At 32.9% G+C, this 20,917-nt stretch overlaps 1 protein-coding gene across 1 annotated transcript; it reads right to left on the bottom strand.

Annotated features, from left to right (window-relative positions):
• Nucleotides 1-17,445: 17,445 nt before the first annotated feature.
• LOC108346936 (uncharacterized) lies at nt 17,446-20,336 on the bottom strand. Its single transcript, XM_017586007.2, has 3 exons — nt 19,481-20,336; nt 18,738-18,840; nt 17,446-18,633 (listed from the first exon to the last, which is right to left on the bottom strand). Exons 1-3 carry the CDS (start codon nt 20,099-20,101, stop codon nt 18,116-18,118), a joined length of 1,242 nt encoding a protein of 413 aa, XP_017441496.1. The 5' UTR covers nt 20,102-20,336; the 3' UTR covers nt 17,446-18,115.
• Nucleotides 20,337-20,917: the final 581 nt, after the last annotated feature.

The following is a 20,917-nucleotide window of genomic DNA, read 5'->3' as shown; positions in this document are numbered from 1 at the left end:
AGGTTATGAATGTATATATAATTTGAATGTTTTCTTCTGTATAAATGACAAAGTTAAATAATACATAAAAAGACACCAACAACTGCTTATTTTTAAATTCTAAGTTAAAATCAAAACCATAGTGTCTTATTTACCTTGAGCTTTTCTACTAGAATAAATCTCTTCAGTCACGTTTGTTTTGGTCAGACTACACACCTAAAATGAATCATAATTTTATAAATATTATATTGAGAAATATTATTATATAATATATTTAGAAAAGGTATTCCGTTTCATTTAAATGTTTTATAAATATTTTTGAAAATTCCAAATAATTTAAATAAAAAATAAGTGTATGCAAAGTTAATTCAAAATTATACAAATTTTACTGAACCTGATTTCTTAAGTACGAATGTTTAATTATGTATTTTAAAATTATCATTACAATTGTGCCAACGTTTAAAGTTTGTTATTAAAAAAAATTAATTGGATGAAAAATTTCAAGAAAACGACTTTGAGAAGCGATGGAAAACCGCCTTATCATCACGTTTTATTAATTGCGTCATCTTACGTCATCTTACTGCATTTATTCATATAATAAAGTACTCATATATATATATATATATATATATATATATATATATATATATATATATATATATATATATAAGGAATGAAACAATATTCTGCACTCGCTCTTATTTATGTGACAGAATATTAAATAAATATTTTTAATAGATACATGCAAAAAGTAATAAGAATAAGTATTTAATTATAAAAATAATATTTAATTACTCATTTGATAAAATAAATATAAATATTATGATATCGATTCTTATATGTTTGTTAACTGTTAATAGTTGTTATTGATTTTTATTTAAGTATTTTTTTTAAATTTAAATAACCAAAATAAAATTATTAAAAATATATTAATAAGGAAATAATTTGACTTCACATATTTTTAATTTTTTATTTAAATTTATGAAATCGAAGTTATTTTATAAAAGATTGATATTAAAAAAAATAGTGCAATTCATTTAATTTTTTTTAAAAACAAATATAGTTACATTAAATTTTTTTCAGTAATTTGATTAGAATTATATTTAAAAAGTAATTTTTTTATTAAATTTATATTTTAAATATTTATTTTTAAATAATTTAATTTAAAATTTTAAAAAATATATAAAATATTTGTGAATATCTATTGTAAGGACTTAGAAAATAGAATATTAGAGTAGATAAGTGTATTAAAATAATGAGACGAGCCTTTTTATTTTTAAAATAATCTTATAATATAAATAGAAATTTCTAAAGCTCGGTTCATTATCTAAATCACCTCTATCTCTAAAACGCAGTTTCATTTCCTTTCTTTGCCTTCTTTCTAAGATTTCTCTCAACTGAGTTGTCTGATTGACGATCAAGAGGTGCCCAGACATTCACGACGTAGAGGGTTACACAACTAACCGATCAATTTCTTGATTCTAGCTGGTAAGCTGTTTTTTCCCTTTCTCCGCATGTTCGTGAGTCGTGATCATGCAAAATTTTGTTGTTGCACGTGTCTTCTAGTTTTCATCTTCAATTCCTAGCTAAATTCAAGCTCTAAGAGCTGTTCTCTATCACCTGTTGGTGATTTGTAGGTTTCTGTCGAGTTTCCTTGTGGTGCAAGGTACTGTTGAAGTAATCTTGTGAGCTGGGCAGTTTATCTCTAAGGTAAGGGGAGTTAGATACTTTCTTTAAATTATTTGTATGACATGTGTATATGTTTAATTCTATGTTATTCTGCTGTTTGAAGCACAATTTGGATTTTTGGAGTGGATTGAATTGTATGTATGAGAATGTGTAACTGTGAAACTGTGAATTGGTGTTTGTTAATTGATTTGGATGAGACATACTGTTGTAATTGAGTTTGTTGGAGATGTGAAATCTGTTATGATAGTTATTAGGTAGGTGGTTAAGTGAATTATAGTGTTTTGGGGCATTTTAGAGGAAGTGAGGTAGTGAATTTAAGGATTAGAGGTCAAGGGCTCACTTTGTCTGTTGGGGCAGTTTAGGTAAGTTATTTGTGACTTGTTTGAGTCATTTAAATGGTCAAAAGCATGTGCAAAGTGGTAGAATTGAATTTGGGTCTTTAAGTTGAGGAATTTGATGTTTTAGAGTAGGAATTGGTTCATAACTACTTTAGAATGATGGCAGGAAGGTTTAGAATCACTTAGACAAGTCTAATTAGGTATATAACACAATCTAGGGATGTTAGAAGTTGGGGAAAATAGTTAGAAATGGTAAATGGTGTATGAGTTGCATAATTTTGCAGAATTTCGTTCTACAGATTATGCAGACTCGTTGAGCGAATGCTTTCGCACAACGAGTCCTCATAGCGAGGTGCTCTCTATTCGTTCATTCACACAACGAGTTAGTGCGTTGTGCGAGTGACTAAAGAGGGTTGTTCTCTGTTTGCTGATTCGAATAACGAATCAGGTCGTTGAGCGCCTGTTATTGGCCTGAGATCACTATTAGTTTAATTCAAATGGAAAATTGGTGCGCACAACGAGTGTTTGGGGGGGGTTGGTCTTTGACTAGGCTTTCGCATAGCGACCTGGGTGCGCTATGCGAGGGCTTGAGGTCTGGTACCTCTGTGAGTTAATTCGCACAACGAGTTGTGTCGCTGTGCGAGAAACTCCTGGTTTTGCTCTACGAGTGGGGTGCGCTGAGTGAAAGGTGTGTGTCTAGTCTACTCTCTTTGTTCTTTGTCTTGACTTGAATTATGTGAAATGTTGTTTGAAATGTGAAGTATGATTGAGTGTGTAACATGTAAATGATTGAGGGTGTTGCCAAGTAAAAGTATGTGATTCAAAGTGGTAAAGGGAAATTCTAAGGTAGAATCTCTTGGTGAGATTTAGTTTGTTTAGAATGAATGCAGGAGCTCAGTCTTGGGGGTTATCCTGAAACTCCAATGGTCTTTCATTCTCAAGTAGAGAGGATTAAACCATGTCGGGAGGAGTAGCAGGAGGTCTTAGTCTTGGGGGCTTCTAGTATGCCTCAAGGCCCGGAACAAATGTTTACCTCTCGGCAAGTGTAACCAAATCGTAGCAAGTAATAATCCTGGTAAGACCAAGTATCGTTTTCCAAGAGACTCAAGGCCTAGACACTTATTTGATTAATTGATTAATTAAGACTTGAGAACAAAGTGTTATAAGTTTCAAATGCAAAAGACTGAAAAGTAAATATGGATGCATATGATGATCAATGGCAAGGAGAAACAAAAGCGTGAATTGAATTATATGGATGAATATGTTGTTGGGGTTTATCAAGTTCATCTTTTCCACTCTCTTGTATTTAGGAATTCATCATTCTTTTCATTAATGTTAATGCCACTTTCTAAATTACTTTAAACCCGATCTCTCGCCGAAGAAAGCCTAATCATAACCACTAGTTTACAATCTCTTGTCTCCCTAGCAATTAATCATGCATTATAGTAAAGAGAAGCTTAAAGGCAACCAACTATCATACTCCTATCTCTAGGTTGGTAATATACTGTTGGGAGAGATTCCCCAGATCTAGACTTCCCCGTATGTTCCCATATCGACAAAACCAATAATCATGACATCGAATGAGTTAAACTATGGATGCTTTAAGCAAAGAGGAAAAACCCTAACTATTAATGAAAGAAAGCATGTATCATATAAATGATGTTGAAGAACAAATTCCATACAAGAGAGTTTCTAAAGATTTACATTGATTCTCCTACAACAAAATAAGTTTAGTTCACCATATTCATGGTGAAACTAGATGAAATACAATGGAAAAATGAAAGATAGAACCCGAGAAAGTTGAGAAAGGAGCCTTAACATCCAAAATCCTCCTTCAAGGGGTGAAAGAGAGTGTTTTTGCTTCGTCCTAGCCAAAGATACAAACCCTAGAGCGTCCTAAAGCTTATATACTATTCTAAAATTTACAGAAAAGTAGGCCCAAGCCCAAAATAATGCCGCTCAGCGGTAAAATACCGCTCAGCAATACCAGTGCGTAGTCAATTCTTTCCCTCAGCTGCATTATTACCCCTCACTGGTGCCAACGGGTGTTCAGAAGTGCCGCTCAGTGGTAAAATGGCGCTGAGCGGTACTTGCGGCTTCACTTCTTTTACACTTTTTATGTCCTTTTCTGATTCCATCTCTATCCCTTTTCACTTCTTTCATCAATTTCATCTAAAAACCTGCAAAAACAAGGGAATCAAGCATAAAACTTGTCCAACTCTATTATTTCCAATAATTCAACAAAATCATGAGTTCAAGCTAATTTCTAAGTCATAAAGGTTGTAATTGAAGTCAATTTTAAGTATAAAAATAACAGTTTTTCAACTGTTATCAACAAACTAACCTCGTGTGTGTGGTAGGGTGAAACCCATTGGCAATGGATTTGCAAAGCAGTAGAGGCCACCACGAGTGCACAACCCGTCATAGCTCGACAATCATTCTAAGTCCGGACGAGTCAAGTCTAGAGTATAACATGTTAGGATGTATGATTCAGTTTAATTTACTTGAATTAAACCTGTATGTTGTGTGCTATTATAATGATATGATTTTGTATATCTAGCTCACCTTCTGCTTGTGTTTGTATGTTTGTTGTGTGGTGTTTTCTTTTGCAATGATCATCCTTTTGGATGTGAGTAGAGATATATGAGGTGTCCCTGGAGCAGGCCTTGGAGGGTGATGATGCGGCTGTCTAATTTAGTTAGGATGTCCATTTTATTTTGTATAAGTTTTGAAATACTCCATTGTATATAAAGTTTTAAATTTTATAGCCATTTTGGATGACTGTAAGATTAACTCTTTATCTGCAAGTCTTTAACTGTTCTATAATATTATAATGATGACTACTATTTTATATAGTTTTACTATATATTTTGGAATGTTACATCCATGGTAGCAATGGTTTTTTTTTTCTACAATTTTTTTTTATTATATATCATTCTTAATAATATTGTTAGTTATAACAATATATTCTAGTTGAAAATAATGTACTTGAAAGCTCGTAAATTCATGAATTGTAGAATTTCAGTAAACAAATTCAAGGGACACAATCTTATTTAATGAAGAAGAAAAATAAAAGGTTAAAAAGAAAATTGAACGTGTTGAGAAAGAGATATTTTCCACTCAAATAACACATCAAATAATACACGAGAACTATTTTTTTTAAATAGCGTACTATTAGAATATATATATATATATATATATATATATATATATATTATTCTTTTCAAATAGTTTGTTTTTCAATTTTTCTCTCTTTTTTAAATGAAAAAAATAAAAATTGAGAATTGGACTTAAAATAATAAGTCTAACCAGGTATAGTTGTTTAGTTGAATGAGTTTCTAAATTGTAAATTTATAAAAGGGTTAAATATATGTTTTTAGTCCCTCAACTATTAAGCGATTTTATTTTTTGTTCCTCTTTCAAACTTTGGTACACTTTGATCTTTCTCCTTAAGGAAAGTAAATTTTTCGTCCTCCAAAACCAACGGCGTTAAAATTAGGCTGACCTGGCTAACTGTGGTGTGCCACGTAAATTTTTTTATTTCTGAAAGTCAACCTTTCCCGACTTTTCTCCCTCCCTCTCCTTGTATCTCCTCCGAGCTTCTCTCCCTCCCTCTCCCACTCTTCTTGTTCATCAAACCCGTAGCCGCACACCTTCCCTCCTTGTCCACCATCACACACCTCACCGTCTCCGGGAGCGTACACGCTTATTGGCAGTCCATTCATCTGCAACAGACTCTCTGCCCCTACATCGCAATTATCGTATCCAACAGTTGAAATTTGATAATCAAACTGTATTGTAAACCAAACAAAACATTCCTTAATTTATTTTCTATTTTATTCCTTAATGTTAGCTTTTATCTCGTCAAGAATTGAAAAAGGAAAATTTCGAAAAACTGTTATTCAGAGAAAGAATATTATATGAATCTATCATCAGTGTCAGAACTACACGATTGTTGGACACGTTTGCAGTTCACTTCTGTAAGACTTTGGAAAATTAGAACTGTAAAGCAGCTGTCTAATCACAATTAATACACCCCACGTCATTACTCAGAACCATTAAAAACACACTCACTAATCTGACGCACCACTGCCAAGTATCACGGTTGGAACATTCTGAAATCAGTAGTGGAAGACAGGTGTCCGCATGTGAGAGTACGTCCGTTTGACATTGGGAGGGGAAAAGATTTTTCTGAAACACTCCTTCCCATTCTCTGCATGCACCCTCCTTCTTCCCCAAAACTGACTTCTCATTTTTCTCCACTTTCTCTCTAGAAAACCTCCATCTTCTCTCTACTGTAACTCACCCATTTCTTCTCCGTTCAACATTTAGAACCGTAGAAACGTTCCCTGTGTCGTGAGCTTCATCCTGGACCGAACAGCTCCAGATTCTGAAACCGGTAAGTCTCTTGACTTAGACACTCGTTTCTGGATGACATGAGAAATCAAGATTGGTTGCATGAAGGGGTGTAAGCTAAAGTTTTCCGTATTTCTTTCGGTTAGATTTAGTTGAAGAACTTAAGAGAGGCGTTGAGGGTAGAAAGCCATCGTTGGAAGAGTCAAGATCACACTCTTAGTACATTCACTACTGGTCCAGGTAAGGGAAGCTTATTTGATTTAATTAATACTGTATGTTGTATGAACGTATGATCTTGACTGAATGTATGAGATGAATGCTGATTGATTATGTATGAACGATCGCTGTGATAATGAATGATTATAGTATGCGTTGATTTATATGTATGCTGACGGTTGATATGTATGAATGAATAATGTGAATCATATAAAGTCTGTAAATTGATATTGGGATAAAATTATAAAGTATGAGATGATATGTTGAAATTTGAGATTTGAAATAGATGAAAATCTGGAATATGACATTCTTACTATGAAAATGTACGCTCGCCATCGGACGGTCCTCTACCGTTCGGTTTCCTAGTAAATAGTTTAAAAATGGAATTCTTCCATTCGGGAAGGATACTGGTCGAGAACGAGCGTCCTCTTGTGAGGTACTAGGTTGAGCGTTCGGTTCAGTCTAGTTGAATCTATATATCTGAAATAAAGCCAGAATACATTTATACCCTTATACTTTAAAAACTATAATTGCTCGGTCTTACACCTAGCGTTCGTCTTAAGTAGTGTTCGGTCTTATACCGAACGCTCGTCATTTCATTTGATTACCAAACGTGTGTAAATAGCGTTCGTCCAAATATTTTAGTAAACGGGTATTATCGCGTTCGGTCATTGACTGGCAGTCGATCTCTTTAAATGAATCCTTTCTTTTCTTCATTTTAGTCAATTACTCATCTTTTGTATCTTTATCCATTTGGATTCAGCATAGAGGTTTCGTACTTAACTTATTTTGAATATTAAATGTATCGTTCTAGAGTCAGTTCATCTAACTGATTCGAGTAGCAATGACGTTCGTCAAATAATCATGGGTCGTCTTATTCTGATTGACAATGAGTTTTTCTAAGTCTCGCCTTTAACGTTCGTCCTCGTCCTTCAGAGGGCTGAACGTTCGTTATTTTAGGTATTTGAAAATAAAGATGAAAATGAGAATAAAGTACAAGATTTGAAAGGGTGAACATGATATGGAATGATTATATTATTATGAATTTTGGACGAGCGTTCCAGGGAGGAACGACTCATATATATTGAATATTGGATTTAGTAAAGTATGACTGTGGCTATGCTAATGCTGGCTATCCATCCTGATGTTCCGTGAGTACTCATCCTCACGTAGAGGGGGTAGGTCATGTGTGGGAACGGCAGGAGGTCCTATTCCTTAGGGGTACTTTGGATAGGGCTAACCTCGAGTGGCAGCTGTTGAGGGTATCCCAGTTACTACATCACTCGGGTGCAAGGACGCCTGTAGCTACACAGATTCATACAGTCCGGACGGTCTGTCTAGTACTATATGTCGTATGTTGTTATATTTATTGAACTATGTGTTGATGTGTGTTGTGAATGCTTATTTTATATCTTGATGTATGAATTAAATTACATAAGCTTACCCTTTCGTCTTCCTTGTGTTGTTTGTTGTCTCTGTACGTTCGTCCTGTCGTTGCAATGATCATCTGTGTGGATGTGAGCAGATGGAGGTGCGTCACTTGAAGAAATGCTGGAAGAAGAAAATTTGGAAGATGCTAATCTGGTTGAAGTAGAAGTTAAAGCCGAGCCCTAGAGCGCTCGTTAAGTTTTAGTTGTTAGTCGTTCAGTTTTGATAATGAACGTTCGGTTAATGTTTTGTAAAACCGTCCGTCTCTGAACTTTTCAATACTGCTGTGTTTGTATTAACTCTGTACTTAAGCCGTTCGGCTTTGGAAGTTTAATTATAGTGTAAGACTGCATTGTTTAACTGTCAAATGTAATTAATTCTAATTTATGGTTATTACTGTATTTTGGGATGTTACAACTTCGCGTAAAAAAATCTCAAAATTAATAAGAATAAATTGTTAGAAAAAAGGTAAACAGAAAGTCATTTAGGAAAATAGAGAGAGAGAAAGACAAATAAGGTTGAAGTTGCAGAGACGCGTTTGTCTGAGAAAGAATTGGAAAGTTGCTAATGATGAGATATATATAAAAATTGTGGCGGTAGTGAAACAAAGAAGAAAGAGATAGCAATATCGAGTTGCAATGAGTATCGAAAAGATTCTTTCGCCAACTTCTGTTTCTTCGTCTTCTTCGTCCACTGCTTCCAGTAACTACGAGGTGAGCAAGGTCAGCGAAAAGATTCTTTGTGATGATCGTGGAAGCTCTACTGAGGTTGTTTTCCTCCTACTTCTTCCATTTATTCTTTCTTTTCTTCTCCTTTACAACAACTTAGTTCAAGACTGACCCTGTGAAGATCAAGAAATGGTTGAACGCTGTTAAACTCTCTTCTTCTCCTCGCTGACCACGTCTTCTCCTTGAATCCCGAAAAGAGGATCTCAGAATCTGTTTCACTGAAATCACCAAAGACGACGTTGTTTCCCTTTTCGGATTCCCCGAAATGGTGGCGAAGTGCAAGAAATCGCCGGAGAAAATGTTCAGGACGTTGGATTTCCTACCCTGCTTTGCCGCAATCGTCGTTGCTGGAGTCTTCCTCAGGTGGTAAGCGTCTGCCTCATAGAGATCACCGAACTCGGTGGGTGCGGTGGGTCCTCGCATGCGTTCACCTCCAGGCACTACTTGCCAAAGTTCCCATCGCCTGACTCAGTCTCAGAAAAAAAAAATGACGTGGCACACCACTGTTAGCAAGGTCAGCCTAATTTTAATGCCGTTGGTTTTGGAGGACGAAAAAGTATAATTTCCTTAGGGAAAATTATCAAAGTGTACCAAAATTTGAAAGAGGAACAAAAAATAAATCGCTTGATTAGTTAAGGGAAAACATATTTAACTCTTTATAAAAATAATTCAAATCTTTTAAAATTTAAATTATAAATTCTTATTAACAAAACTTTTTAAGAAGTTGTAATATTCTCATAAAATATTTTAAATTATGCAGTACTTTGAATGTAAAAAAAAAAACAAAATCCTTTTAAATACCATTTGAATGCACCATGCTAATTTATTTAATATAAATGTTTTATATTAACATTTAAGTGAAATGATTTTAGATATAAATTTGAAAATATCCATCGCAATAATCTACTATTTTTAATAAAATGATAATTTAAAACTATACGACAATGCAAACAATATGTTAACGATTCATTCTAATTAAAGTTTTGAATTGTTGTATGATAAATGTATCTTTGAAATTTTGTTTAATAATTTTCACAGAGATTTTCTTAGAAAAGATAAATGTAAATCATAAAGTGGATGTTAATACAAAACTTATCCAACATAATAAATATCATTAATTAAATTATTACTAATTTATTTAAAAATTAAATATCTATTTTTTTCTTTTTCTTTCTGTGAGTTCTATCTAATAAGAAGAAAACAGATATTTCTACTTTCCATTGAAATTGAAACCTCTCTCGAACGGTCTCTTTCCCCGTGAAAATTGCTCTCCATTATTTCTCTTTATTAAACAATATTTCACGAACTAATTATTAATTTTTTTTAAAAAATGAAAATGATTGAACGATTAAACTATTTTATTTTTGTAATCTTAATTATTAGATGCTTTTTCAATAATTCAATTAGCTCAAATATTTTGTTCATTTATTTTAAAGTAAGTGTTTTTGACTAAATTTTATCAAATACATTACCCAACAAATGGAAATCTTATATATTTGGTAAACGTCGTAATCACATTATTAAAGAAAATATAGAATTTTCAAACACGGTTGCTTTTTTTCTTTTGAACAATGGCGTTTTAATTAAAACGAATCTCTCTAAAAAATCATGTTAAATGAAATTAATTATGTCTTCAGTTTTAGGTAAAGAATTAGAGTAAGTCAATAAAAGTTGGATAATTTCCTATAAAACAAAACGGCTTTTTGGCAACCCTACGAGCTTAAATCAATCACACTTTGTTTATTCTTCAATAGAATGTTAAAACCATAGCTTATGACTTTAATGATTTTAATTCTTCATGATAAATGATAATAATTTTCTCGGTAGTAAGTGATTTTCAAAATATATAAATGATGTCCTTTTATTCAATATAAGCATTAAATAAAAATTTTGGAAAAAAAATTGGAAGCATCCTTCGGACTGTTTATTCTCCAACATAAAGTAAAAAATCGTAAATTTTTTTTTAGATACATTTTTCTTTTTTTATCAAAATCATAGTTTGATTTTGAGGATTTGGTTTTCATACTGAATATATTTTTTTAACTAGGACTATGTAAAGACATTCATAATTTAATAATATTCGATGTGAATATCTAATAACAAATAAAGACATTAATTGAAATTTGTATATGCCTTTGATATATTTTGGTTTTCAAATTTAAAAAATAAAATAAATAATAATTTTAAACTAATTAAGTTAAATTTTTTAACAATGTATTTTTTAGTTGACATTAAAATTGAAAAGTGTCAAATAATATAAACAATGTTAGATTATGCACTCATACATATAAATAACAAATAAACAATTGAACCCCATATAATGAACACTAAGTGTACCTAAATTAATCATTGAAAACAATTTAGATGAAAAGTATTTTATCTTCCAACTATAGAGCACCTTAAGATGAGAAAAAAAAAGTAATACGTATGTGCTCATATATGAAACCATAACTTCTTTAGATAATCTTTGTCAATTACTTTTTCTAAAATATCAATATTTCTAATTTGACCCCTTATCAAGAATATTACGGCTAATATTTTATGACATATATACCATTAATTATAGATATAATTAATTAAATTACTTTAATATTTTGACTAATAATATAATGACTTTAACACATTTAATTTTATATATATATATATATATATATATATATATATATATATATATATATATAAAACCTTATAAATGTGTTTGACTATATGAGCTTAAAATTGTTATTTTATATCTTCAGCATATTACGACTCCATTCATTTGCATATAGAACAAAAACAATTTTTCTTTGCATTAATTAAAACTAAACCTGACAATGATCACTAATGCAGACAAAACCAATGACACGGGTTCATCATGAAATGAGTATTATGAAAATTATGTGAAAGTGACCTATACATGTATATTTTTAAGTGATCCTTATTTTATTTAAGGTTAAATATGTTTTTAGTCCCTAAACTATCAAACGATTTTGGGTTTCGTTCCTCTTCGAAATGTTTGTTCATTTTAGTCCTCTTAGTTTTGAAACTCTTATGTTTAGTCCTTAAAATTGAACGACATTAAATTTTTGTATGAGGTGGCTAATGGTGAGCCAAGTGTATGCCACATTTGGGGTTTATCATCTCTTTCACACCCACCATTGCTCCCTCCCCTGAGTCTCTATTTTCATCCATTTGGGGTTTCTCATGGTGTAGGTTCAGATCATGCAAGAGGACAACCCCATATAATAGATTTCAGTTTATCAATTGTTTATAACACTTGAATATAATGCTGGACAATTTGTTGGATGTGTGAGGAATCAATATTCAAGGAACTGATCTAATGAATTTTATACGCGAGGAATCAATATGAATGACTTTTGTGTGTTGCATCAATATTGGTAATTGCAGTTGCTATATGTTTATATTCATTCAGATTGCAGATGAGTGGGTAGATGAATTCAATCCCAACTTCTCATATTAAACTTTCTTTAACTTATCTGCTGTTAATATTTTACTTTTACGCAACGTAGTATAAATTATCAAAATCCATTATGAATTAGGTTGAATACCCTTGTATATACGTTGTTTGAGATGAATTTATCTTTTTAATTGAAGTTGTTCCTCGTGGGATCGACACTCTTACTTAAAAATCATTATACTACAGTTGAATATTGGTACGCTTGCCAAAAGATTCAACAAGTATTTTTATCAACGCGAGCACACCATAAATCAACTTCTATGCAATTTGTGCAAGTGGCGCTCAGCGACCCTGACCTAGGGACCCTCACCCTGACTCTGCTGCATTGCATATTTTTTTCTTTTTTGTAGATCTGCTTGCTTCTGTGGATGGTTCAGTTCTTTACATTGTTGGAGATTCTTCCAAGCACATTATTAGCCACAAAATAAAGGGATTATAGATAAAATTACATCAAAGTAGCCCAAGACATAATTATTCATAAAACTAAGATAAAAGAGAGGATTAAGCAAGTTACAAGCTAGAAAAGAGTTGATTTTGCTACTAAATTTATGCTTAGATAATGGTAAGAACTAGCATTATCACCTATCTAACTAAATATTTTTTAGAAGCCCTAAATAGAAGATTATTCAAAAGAGAATAAAGAGAATAACATATAGAAAGAAAAAGCTCAAACGAACAACGCCAAGAGAAAGCTCATAAAGCGCATGAATAGAAAAGAGAATATCCAATAGAGAAAAAATCAAGAAAAGAAACACTTTCAAGCTTCGTTGATATATAAGCTTATCTTGTAAGAAGAGAGAAAATATTCAGAGCGTTTGTTAGATTGAATTACATTGAACACTTATTCTCTTTGCGAGAGTTGTCATATAAAGACTTGTAACCAATCCTTTGATTGTAAATTCTGAAGAGAATTAAAATATTTTACGTTTAACTTTGAGGAGTTAAATGTAGCTAGACAAGTGTGTCTAGTGGAAACCAGGAGTGCGTGAAACTCTGACCTTTAACTTGATTGGAAGAATTAGGGAAAGGGTTATTGAAGAAGTTTTGGAGTTGTATAATTGACTTCTCCACTTTGGGAACCACTAGGAGCTTGATAATGTCCATTTTCCTTCACAAAAATCATATTTCATCACTTGTTAAGGTTGTTGGGTATTAACTTGCATGGCTTACAACTATTGAGACAACTTAGCCATGTGTTGGTATAGGAGTTCCATCTATTAAGAGAGACATTTGTTTTGAGCAAGTAGGGAATCACGAGAAATAAACTTTAGGATTGCCCTATTTTATGTTGATGTTTTCCCATGTTGGCTTTCCAAGTCAATGAAAGCCATGTTTTCAATGATAGTTGTCGCTTCTTCAGCTCTTGAACAATAGCGAACCACCAAATGAAACATCTAGTATAATCTTCGTTTATGGTTGCAACCCATTGTAGAAGGTCACTTGCATTTCTATGTTAAAACTGTGGCTAGGACATTTTGACAAATTATATAAAGAGTGGGAAAGAGAAGCCTTATGTGAACTCTTCTAAACTTTACATATGTAGAACAATCAACCATCAATAAATAAACATCCTAATTACCTCTACATCAACAAAAATAGGCATGAGTTATGCCTTGAAATTAATTAATTATTATGATACACTCCAATGTCCAAAATCCAATACTAACTAAACTATAATTTTTTTTCTTTTTGTTATTGTAAATTAAGGCACTTCTTGCATTTGGTAACTATGATTGATTTTATGGCTTGCGTGTTATAGGTCCATATTCTGATTTAGGCTTCAAGATCAGGACAAGTAGGCCAATGTAGCAACTGAAGGCTAGAGTTTTTACAAAACTTGGCTTAGGATCTAACTTTTTGCTCCTCAAATATCTTGGTCCACACTTTTATTTTATTTTATTCTGAAAGTAAAATTTACATTGTAAACTACTGTTTTTGAAGTGGGAAAGATATTTATGGGATGCTTGAAGAAGTATCGTAGGGTTGAACTCTAAAAGGAGAAATAGGGCAAAGTTGCAAAGTCAGCATAAGCACCACTCAGCACACGAGGATAACTTAAGCTCTCTATGAAGATGGTGTCCAACGCCCTTAAATGCTACTCATCGCAGTCTATGCAAAAAAGGGGTGGCACTAGATGCTCTGTCTGACTTTTGGAATTTTGCGAGCCTTGAAAATGATTTGGGCTTTCTGACTTGGTGGCTCCCAGCGCAGATGGCGCCTAAAGCAACATCTCTTCTAAGATTTCACATTCTTCTTGCTTCTTAAGGATACTAATATGTCTTGGCTTGAAACAAAAACTTTATGTCATTAAATTAAGCACAATTAATTGGGATTAGTAGTATAATTAGATTAGTTTAACCCAAAATGTAATTATTTACAAAAGCAAGGAAAAATTGAAGATTAATAAAATATTACTAAAATGATGGTAAAAATTAACATTATCAATAATTTAGTATCAAATCTCATATAAACTATTGACATAAATAAGAATGCTTAGTTGAATGTGTTGATCTCTATAAGTAAATAGGGAATCATAATATGACTATTGAAATCCATAATTGTTGGATGTTATCAACTTGGTAAATCAACATAAATGTGTCCACTGAATATGGTTATAACTTACCTGACATTAAGGAAATAAAATCAAGTGGATATTTTGTATATTCTTCATCTAACTTCCTTAAGTAGGAAGATACATGTTATGTTGTTACTTTTTTCTTCTACTTATTGTTCACATCAATAAGTAAATCCACATCATTGTTCCTCTTAATATTCATTGCATGTTCCACACTTAGGATTGAAGTTTGTAGTTCTTCCAATTTGTTATTTACACATGATTTCTGGTCATCTACAAAGTAGTTTGTAATGTCATTGTTGGTAGTTGAAAAATTTGTCATATGGTTAGAACATGTAAACTCTATTTCAATAAAGATAGAATTATTTAATATAAAAGATTCTTAATTATCCATATTGTATAACTCTACATGAATTATAAAAATTGTCTTTCTCGTGATAATGATAATGAACATAACATAAACATGAAAGAAGTTAAAAAAGTGTTTATTAGAATTTATGTGCATAACATTATCATTCTTGAAAATGAAAAATTCTTGCTAATGTGACTTTTTTTCACTTACCCATTCTTTTGGGTGTCTCAATAAAGAAATTTTGATGAAATTTTCATGTTTAAAAGTTCTTGGGAACACATATTTGAATGACATCTTTGATAATAAAGTCTCTTTTAACACACAAAAAGAAAAATACACTTGAATCTAGAGACATAAAAGACATGTTTCAGTTTTAGTTCTAGTTCTAGTTTTAGTTTTAGTTTTAGTTTTTCACCACAAACCATTTTTCCTTCTCTCATAGTTTTGGTTTCTTGCATAATTTAATATACTAACCATACATTATACAATATAACTCAAATGACTTAAGTATTTGTACATGTTATAGTAGAATTGTCAAATTGGTCTAATCCACAAGGCTTAGCCCTTATCCACACAGGTTGGAGCAAAAAGAAAACCCACAAGGTCAAAAAGCTCACACAAGAAAAAGTTTATAGAACCAAAATAGCAATAAAAGATGAAGGAGTCAGGATCAACCCATGGGTGAGTCTATGTGAGCCAATCTTACGTCAAGATAGATAGGATTAAGTCAAGACCAAGTTAGGTAAGTCATTCAGCTTGGGTTAAGGTTAGGTTGTGTCTATGTCAAGCCAAGGTTGATAGAGTCGAGTAAGATATATCTAATGCAAAGTCGAGTCTGCTCAAGCCGAGGTGACCCAAGTTGAAGGTCGAGTCAAGGCCATCCAAGCCGAAGGTTAAGAGCCTAATCAGTTTGGGATCATGGAAAAGGGGAGCTAGCCTAGCCAGCCTGAGTCGAATGGGCTTAAGGTCAAGCTAAACTGACCTAGGCTTAATGGGTTGAAGGTTGAACTAAGTTAACCTTGACCAAAGGTCAAACAGTCATTTATGACTGAAGGTTATGGTGAGTCAACCCAAATCGAAGATCAAGCTGAGTCGGCTTGAGCAAGGATCATGTCGAGTCCCTTGCCTAAAGTTTGAGCAGAGTTGACCCAACCAAAGGTCAAATCGATTCGGTGCTGACTTAAGGTTGAGTCAAGTTGGTCAGGCCAAAGAATCGAATTGATTTAGTCTAGACCGAAGGTTGGGTCTAGTTAGCTCGGGTTGAGTGGCCCATATTGATGGTTGAGTCAAGCCAACTAAGGTTAAAGATTGACTTTAGTTGGTGTGGGTCGATGGACAATTGGGTCACTATAGGTCGAAATGAGACAACACGAAGCAAAGGTCAACTCGAGTCGAACCATGTTTAAGTTTAACTTAAGTCATTTAAACCAAATAATTGAGTTGTTATAGTTTAGGCTGAAGGTCAAACCGAGTCGACCCAAGTCAAAGGTTGAAATGAGTTGAATAGGGTCAAGTTGGTTAGAATTAAAGGTAGAGATACGTTTACCTGTTCTAAAGGTCAAAATGAGTCATAAAATACCGAAGGTTGACTCGAGTCAGTTTAATCCGAAGGTTGACCCGAGTCAATGTGGGTTAAAGATTAGAATCGAGTTATCCTAGACCTAAGATTTAATATTTCGACTTGAAATGACTTAGCTTAATCTTCGACCTAGATTGACTCGTCTCGATTTTCAATCTGGATTGATTCAACTTAATCATTGATCCGAATTAAAGATTATAATAAGATTAAATTCACTTTGACTCTGAATATTGTAATAAGACTAAATTCAATTTGATTCTAACTAAAAATTATAATAAGATGAATGAAAACTTTAATAAGACCAAATAAAAATTATAATAAGATGAATGAAAACTTTAATAAGACCAAACTCACTTCTAAGTGTAACGTGGGACTTTGATTTTTTAAGACTCCTCATTTGATAAGTGAGATTTATTTAAGAGTAAGGGACTTTGATTTTCTAAGACTCCTCATTTGATAAGTGAGATTTATTTAAGAGTAAGTTAAAACATTGTTATGAATAAAGTTGACACATTTTAGTGTAAGTTATATCATGTGAAACCCCTGTATCATTACAAAACTTTTTATTTGTCCGTCAACATTTCGTTGTACAAGTCTTTCGAAACTATACAAATAGTAAGATTCCTAGAAAAGAAATTCTAAATTTACTAAAAGAGCATATTAGTTATTAGTGAGATAACATTTACAAATAAATAATAATATATCAATATCTTTTGTCAAAACATATGCCTTTTGGCTAAACTAAAGGTTTGAAAAGTAAAATAGGAAAAGAAATCATGTATACAATCTTTAATATATTTGCAACAATTGTCATATAATAACATTAAATAAGTCTTACAAATTATATAGAGAGAGGGAGAGAGAAGCCTTCTGTAAACTCTTATTTACATATGCAGAACAACCAACCATCAATAAATAAACTTCCTAATTACCTGTCTTAACAAAAGTAGGCATGAGTTATGCCTTGAAATTCACTAATTACTATGCTACATGCCAATGTCCAAAATCTAAGCCATAACCCATTTATCTATTCACACCAGAAACTATTACCTCTTCATCAGAGTTTCCAATACTAACTAAACTCTTAACTTTTTTCTTTTTGTTACCACAAATTAAGGCACTCCCTGCATTTGGTAACTATGATTCCATTTGTGGCTTGTGGCTTGTCTGCTATAGGTCCATATTCTGATATAGGCTCAAGATCAGGACAAGTAGGCCAGTGTAGCAGCTAAAGGCTCAGAGTTCTTACAAAACTTGGCTTAGGATCTAACCTTTTGCTCCTCATAAATATCTTGGTCCACACTTTTTTTATTCTGAAAGTGAAATTTACATTGTAAACTACTCTTTTTGAAGTGAAAAAGATATTTATAGGCTGCTTGAAGAAGTACCATAGGGTTGAACTCCGAAAGGAGAAGCTATTAACCTTCGGAGTCAACAAGATCAGCAACCAAACTATGAAATATAGCTTTCTCAATTTCAAAAGCTAGTTTTTCTTGCTCCTCCTTAAACATGTTCCACTGATCTCTCTTTTCCATGTCCTTGATGTAAGCTTGTTTATCAGCAAGCCCTGCATCAAAAGCAAATGATCCATTTATCCAATCCTCAGCTATTCTCAAAGTTTTCAACTCCTCTTCATTATACTGCTTTCTATTTCCACTCAGTTCTTCACTGAAAAAATCCAACAGAAGTGTATCCAAATGGTCTTTACAACCATCTGCTGAACATCTTGCTTTAACACAATGTAGCAGTTGCTCTGCCTTTTTCTCACTCCAACCTTCTTCTCCAATGTCGTCGTCATCATCATCATCATCTTCTTCGTACTCTTCATCATAGAGAGAGTTTTCATCCAATGAGAGGCATTGATCTAAGTCTACAAGGTCAAGTTTTGCAAGACTCTCCAATTTCTGAACTGTTTCTATGAACTTCTGCTTTCTCCCTGCACTCAAAAGTGAAAAGATTATTAGCACCATTTTCTTATGCAGAGAGGAAGCATGCATGTAGGACTTAAAAGAGACAATTGAAGTGAAAGAAGGAACTTACTTTGAATATTGGCAAGGCTTTGATCAAAGGGTGAGAATTCATCTTCTCCAACCTGAAGAACAGAAACTGGACTGTTTTGTTCTTCTTGGCAAGTTAAAGCTTCCTATCAAGATTACATATTTATATCAGTAAAAAAAAATGTAATCCCAATAAACAATTTGAATGAAAATTAGCATTAAAAGTAAATTAATTGTGATTAGCCCCTGTAACTAATAACCCCATTTAACAAAAGAAAATATTAGATAGTCTGCTATCACTACCTATATCCATGGTTTTCACATGCAGTAGAGTTTCTTACACTCAACATGTTATATGTGTAGACATTCAGTAATTTAGATTATGATGATATGCTCATCCATGTAATATTATTTTCTATTTATTATGTATATATATAACTAGCATTTGAAAAATAAAGAAGAAAAAATTCCAATACATAATTATAAAAACCATATATGCTTAATCACTATTAAAATATGAGAGAAGTAACCTGAAAAATATTATCTTAACCAGAAATTTATAAAAACCTCAGTGAACTACCGTCCACCGACAGACAAAAATAAAATAAAATAAGATACTGTCGAGGAACAATGTTCTTCAACTTTACTTCCTACAAGCTTCATTTTTTTTTGTCCTTATTTGTCAGATTAAAAAGGGAAATCAACAAAAAGAAAAGTTAAAAAAAAAAAAAAAAGACAACCAAACATCGATGAACGAATATATTGTGACAGAAAATTATTGCTCACCGTGGCTATGGGGTCCTTGCCGACAACGAGGGGTGAAAAGGAAAACTTTTTACCAGCTTCAACGCTGTCGTTTTGTGGATCTTCCCTCGAAGAGGTTAAAAAGTCGCTCTCACTCCAACTAGAGCCAGTGCTGATACTCCAGGTGGCGGTGGTGGTTGTGGCAGTGGGGTCCACCATGAAATCCAAAGGTGGTGGGGGAGGTTCGACGATGTCCCTGAACGATTTCCACCGCATGATGTCCTTGATCTTCACCGTTGTGATGCTGATATCGTTGCATCCTTGGCTTCTGCTTCTTGTTGTTGTTCTTCTCCTTGACGATGAGAGTTTGCGAGAGAGGCTTCTGGGAAGGGAAAGCACGGAGGGTGATTTTCTCACTGAGGTGAAGAAAGAGATGCTTCTAATGGTGTTCATGAGTGTCTGGAAGGGTGAGTTTGATGGTGGTGATGAAGATGATTTGAGTTCCATTTCTATGAGGGTGTGCATGCTTGTTGGTTTTCTTGGAAGTGATTTGAAACCGCTTGAGGAACAAGAGTTTAGGTTGTCGCTGAGGAAGTCCTTCAGCATCCTCGGCCTGCGTTCCATCGAGTTGAACCTTCTTAGCTGCTGCACCTGTGTGCTCATTTTCAAAAGTGAATGAATGCAATAATCTGTAGCAGTGATAATGAAACAATGAAGAAACTGAGAAGAGAACGAAGAACTGGAAATAATGGGGTCGGTGGATAATTGAAGAGTGGAATAAGAATAGTTTATATAATAGGGAGAGAGAGTGGGAGAAGAAGGAGAGAGGTAGGTTCTAGGTCGAGATCTCTATAATCATATCATACATATTCTTTTCAGGTCTACTTTTTAACTAGGTTAAGTTAAATTTAAAGTTTATTAAAATTATAAATTTAAATTTATCTTAACATGTTCATCGAAAGATTTATTGTTAGGTTTATAATCAGATTATTTACTGATGTTTAGTCTTAGTTTTAAACTTCAGTTCTCAGTATATATCTTATCCTATAATATATATATTCACTTGAAGCATTTGGAAGTGACTGTGAAGTAGCAGTGATCAGGAACTAACTATAGTGGTTGGTTGTTGTGCAATATTGAAATGAAAGCATTATTTGCATTTATGTGTGTACGATTATTGGTTCAGCTTCATATGAATGCATAAATTATAAATTGTCATTGGAAAACTATACGCATTAGTGAGACAAAAGAAAAAGGAAACCAATATAATATATATAAGGTTTAATTGCTTCCTTTGTCCCTAGTTTGGTTGAATTGTGTCAAATTCATCCTCATTTTTAAAAAAGTTTCATTTTCGTCCTCACGTGGTGTAAAAGTGTCAATTGAATCCAAACATTGAAAAAATGTGTGTCAATGTAGTCATCTCCGTTAAATACACACTAACGGTGTTAAGTGGCTGATTATTTGGCACCAGATATC

Source organism: Vigna angularis, chromosome 9 (genome assembly GCF_016808095.1).
Source record: "Vigna angularis cultivar LongXiaoDou No.4 chromosome 9, ASM1680809v1, whole genome shotgun sequence".
Lineage (NCBI taxonomy): Eukaryota > Viridiplantae > Streptophyta > Magnoliopsida > Fabales > Fabaceae > Vigna > Vigna angularis.
The sequence above is the reverse complement of the archived record's forward strand: the minus strand, read 5'-3'. Positions and strand labels throughout refer to the sequence as shown.

What these genes read in the sequence shown, in the direction of transcription:
- LOC108346936 (XM_017586007.2), bottom strand. Translation starts at nt 20,101, where the DNA reads ATGAGCACACAGGTGCAGCAGCTAAGAAGGTTCAACTCGATGGAACGC. An exon ending in GCAAGGACCCCATAGCCACG is followed by an intron (nt 18,841 to 19,480) that starts GTGAGCAATAAT and finishes TAATCTTGATAG; the next exon opens with GAAGCTTTAACTTGCCAAGA. An exon ending in AAGCCTTGCCAATATTCAAA is followed by an intron (nt 18,634 to 18,737) that starts GTAAGTTCCTTC and finishes TTTTGAGTGCAG; the next exon opens with GGAGAAAGCAGAAGTTCATA.